This window comes from Myotis davidii, unplaced genomic scaffold (assembly GCF_000327345.1).
Source record: "Myotis davidii unplaced genomic scaffold, ASM32734v1 scaffold826, whole genome shotgun sequence".
Classification (NCBI taxonomy): domain Eukaryota; kingdom Metazoa; phylum Chordata; class Mammalia; order Chiroptera; family Vespertilionidae; genus Myotis; species Myotis davidii.
The window spans coordinates 1,508,868-1,511,202 of record NW_006297142.1 but is presented as its reverse complement, the minus strand read 5'-3'; the positions used below and the strand labels follow the sequence as shown (position 1 = coordinate 1,511,202).

At 61.9% G+C, this 2,335-nt stretch overlaps 1 protein-coding gene across 2 annotated transcripts in view; it reads right to left on the bottom strand.

Moving 5' to 3' along the window:
* LGALS12 (lectin, galactoside-binding, soluble, 12) overlaps nucleotides 1-2,335 on the bottom strand; it is a 9,238-nt gene that overhangs the window by 2,668 nt on the left and 4,235 nt on the right. For both annotated transcript variants that reach the window (XM_006772770.2, XM_015569828.1), the window contains exon 7: nucleotides 1,814-1,902. In XM_006772770.2, coding sequence (XP_006772833.1) covers nucleotides 1,814-1,902 — 89 coding nt within the window. The remainder of the gene's footprint in view (nucleotides 1-1,813; nucleotides 1,903-2,335) is intronic.

Sequence of the window (2,335 nt, the reverse complement as noted above, 5' to 3'; positions counted from 1 at the left end):
CCCAGCACAGCCAGTGCGTACTGACTCCCTCCGGAGGCCCAGGGAGCTCTGGGGGAGCTCTCTGAGGCTGCCGCCAAACCCCCAGATCCTCAGTGCTTGGGGGATGGGTCCGAGGAGGAGGACACACTTCCAGGGCACACGAGGCCCGCGCCCTCACATGCTCGCCCCGTTTGTCCCAGGCCAGCCACAGCTGCTTTCCGAAAACCAGCGACAGCGGCCGTGGCGGCGTTGCCTGCAGCCACTGTGCTGAGCCTGGATGTGGGAGGCCCGGCCCAGGCGGCCTGTAAAGTGCTCTGGCCGGTCCGCGCTACTCTTCCACTCTCCAGTCATTCCCTGTTCCGCAGCTGCGAGCATTTGTATAAGAGATGGCTCCCACGCCCTGACCAGTTTGGCTCAGTGGATAGAGCGTCGGCCTGTGGACTCAAGGGTCCCGGGTTCGATTCCAGTCAAGGGCATGTACCTCAGTTGCAGGCTCATCCCCAGTGGGAAATGTGCAGGAGGCAGCTGATCGATGTTTCTCTCTCATCGATGTTTCTAACTCTCTATCCCTCTCCCCTCCTCTCTGTGAAAAATCAATAAAATATATTAAAAAAGAGAGAGAGAGATGGCTCCCAGCTTCTCCTTCAAAATGATCCAATCTGTCATGCACGGTCTCTGGACACATGCTCTCCACTCCCCAGCCCCCCAGCCTGCTCCTGCCACCTGTCAGGCCTCAGAGGGCCCGCATTCATGCCTGGCAACAGAGCGGCTAAATCACTTGCCCTGTCACTGATAACCACGGGACTCGGAGCTAGACTAGGAGCCTGGCCTCAGGCCTCCACGTTTTTGGGGGGACAGGGGAGGGTGTTCTTTATCCCTGGGAACCATTCCCTATATGGTTGGAATTATTTCTCCTTTTTTTTCTTGGTGGGGAAACTCGGGACCTCTGACTCAGAGGTGTGGGACCTGCCCAGGCCACCCCGTGTAGGAGGCAAAATCAGGAGCCCAGCCCAGCCGAGCCTGGCTCTGAGGTCCGTGCTGTCCAGGGCTGGAGCAGGAGGGCGGGGTTGAGTGAGGTCAGTGACCTCAAACACAGTCACAGAGCCAGCGGAAGAGTGGGAGCACCGAGGTGTCCCCCAACTCCTCCTCGGGAAATCAGATACGCAGCACCGTGGAACACCAGCTGTGCCTGGCACATTTAGGAGCCTTCACCCCGCCCTGAAGTCAGCCCTGTTAACACCCCTTTCATAGGCAAAGAAGCTGAGGGTAGGAAGGGAAAGGAATGCCTTGAAGTTGCAGTTAGTGACTGTGAGTCAAACCCAGGAGGCAGCGTGGCCCCCAAAGCCAGGGAATCCAATGCGATTCCAGGAACAGGAAGAGGAGGCGGGGTTGGGGGGATGGAGCACTAGTGCCCCCAGGGGGAGAAGTTAGGCAACTACATGTCCCTCCAGGTCCCCACTCCCAGCGCCAGGCCTCCTCTCTGGGGCCGCCCGCTGTGTTTCCTACACCTGCTGTGTCGCCGCTGGAGGTCGCACCTCTCGGGCCTCAGCCCGCGCCTCTCCAGGGCCTGTCCCGAGCCCCAGGCAGGGCCTGCGATGAGCGGATTGGAAGGTACTCCCAGAACCGGGGCTGCTGGGGCGGCGAAGGCAGCTGGGTCCTGGCCCCAGTCCCAGCCTCCTTGTGCCAGCCCTGCCACCCTGACCAGCTGACTCCTCTGTCTGTTCGTCTGTAAAACGGGGTTAAATGGCGGCTTTGCAGACTAAGAGGCAAATGCGTGTAAAGCTGGAGCCTGGCCGGGCACAGGGATGCCCTCCCTCCTCCGTCCTGTACTTACTCCTTGGGCTCCGGCAAGACCAGCCCCCGCAGCACGATGACCTGTCCCGGCCAGAGACCCCGGGGAAGGGGGCGTGAGCAGGGCACCTCCTGAAGGAACACGGGAGGTGACTGAGGGGACTCACAGGGGGCTCAGGGAAGGCAGCCCCACCAGGAGCACTTTGGGGGGCATCCTCAGGGGCGGGGGGCCCTGGAGCAGGTAAGTCTCTGCCTCGAGGCCTGCAGCTGGGGGGACTCAGCTCTTCCTGTTATCAGACACCCTCTGCAGGCCCGGCCTCTCCCTGCCTTTCCAGGCTGAGCTCGCTGCCACTGTGCTGCGGGCACCACGGATGCCCCCCATCCCGCACCCTGAACTGTAACGGCCCGCTCCTTGGGCAGCGTCCCACCAGCCTGTGAGCTGGGGGCCTGGGGCTGGCTTGTCCCTCTGTCCTAGAGCCCGGCCCCGGACAGGATCCAGTAACCGTAACCGTGAGCAGAATAGAGTCAAGGTCAAGGGGAGCCAGAGCAGCCTGCCGCTGCGGGG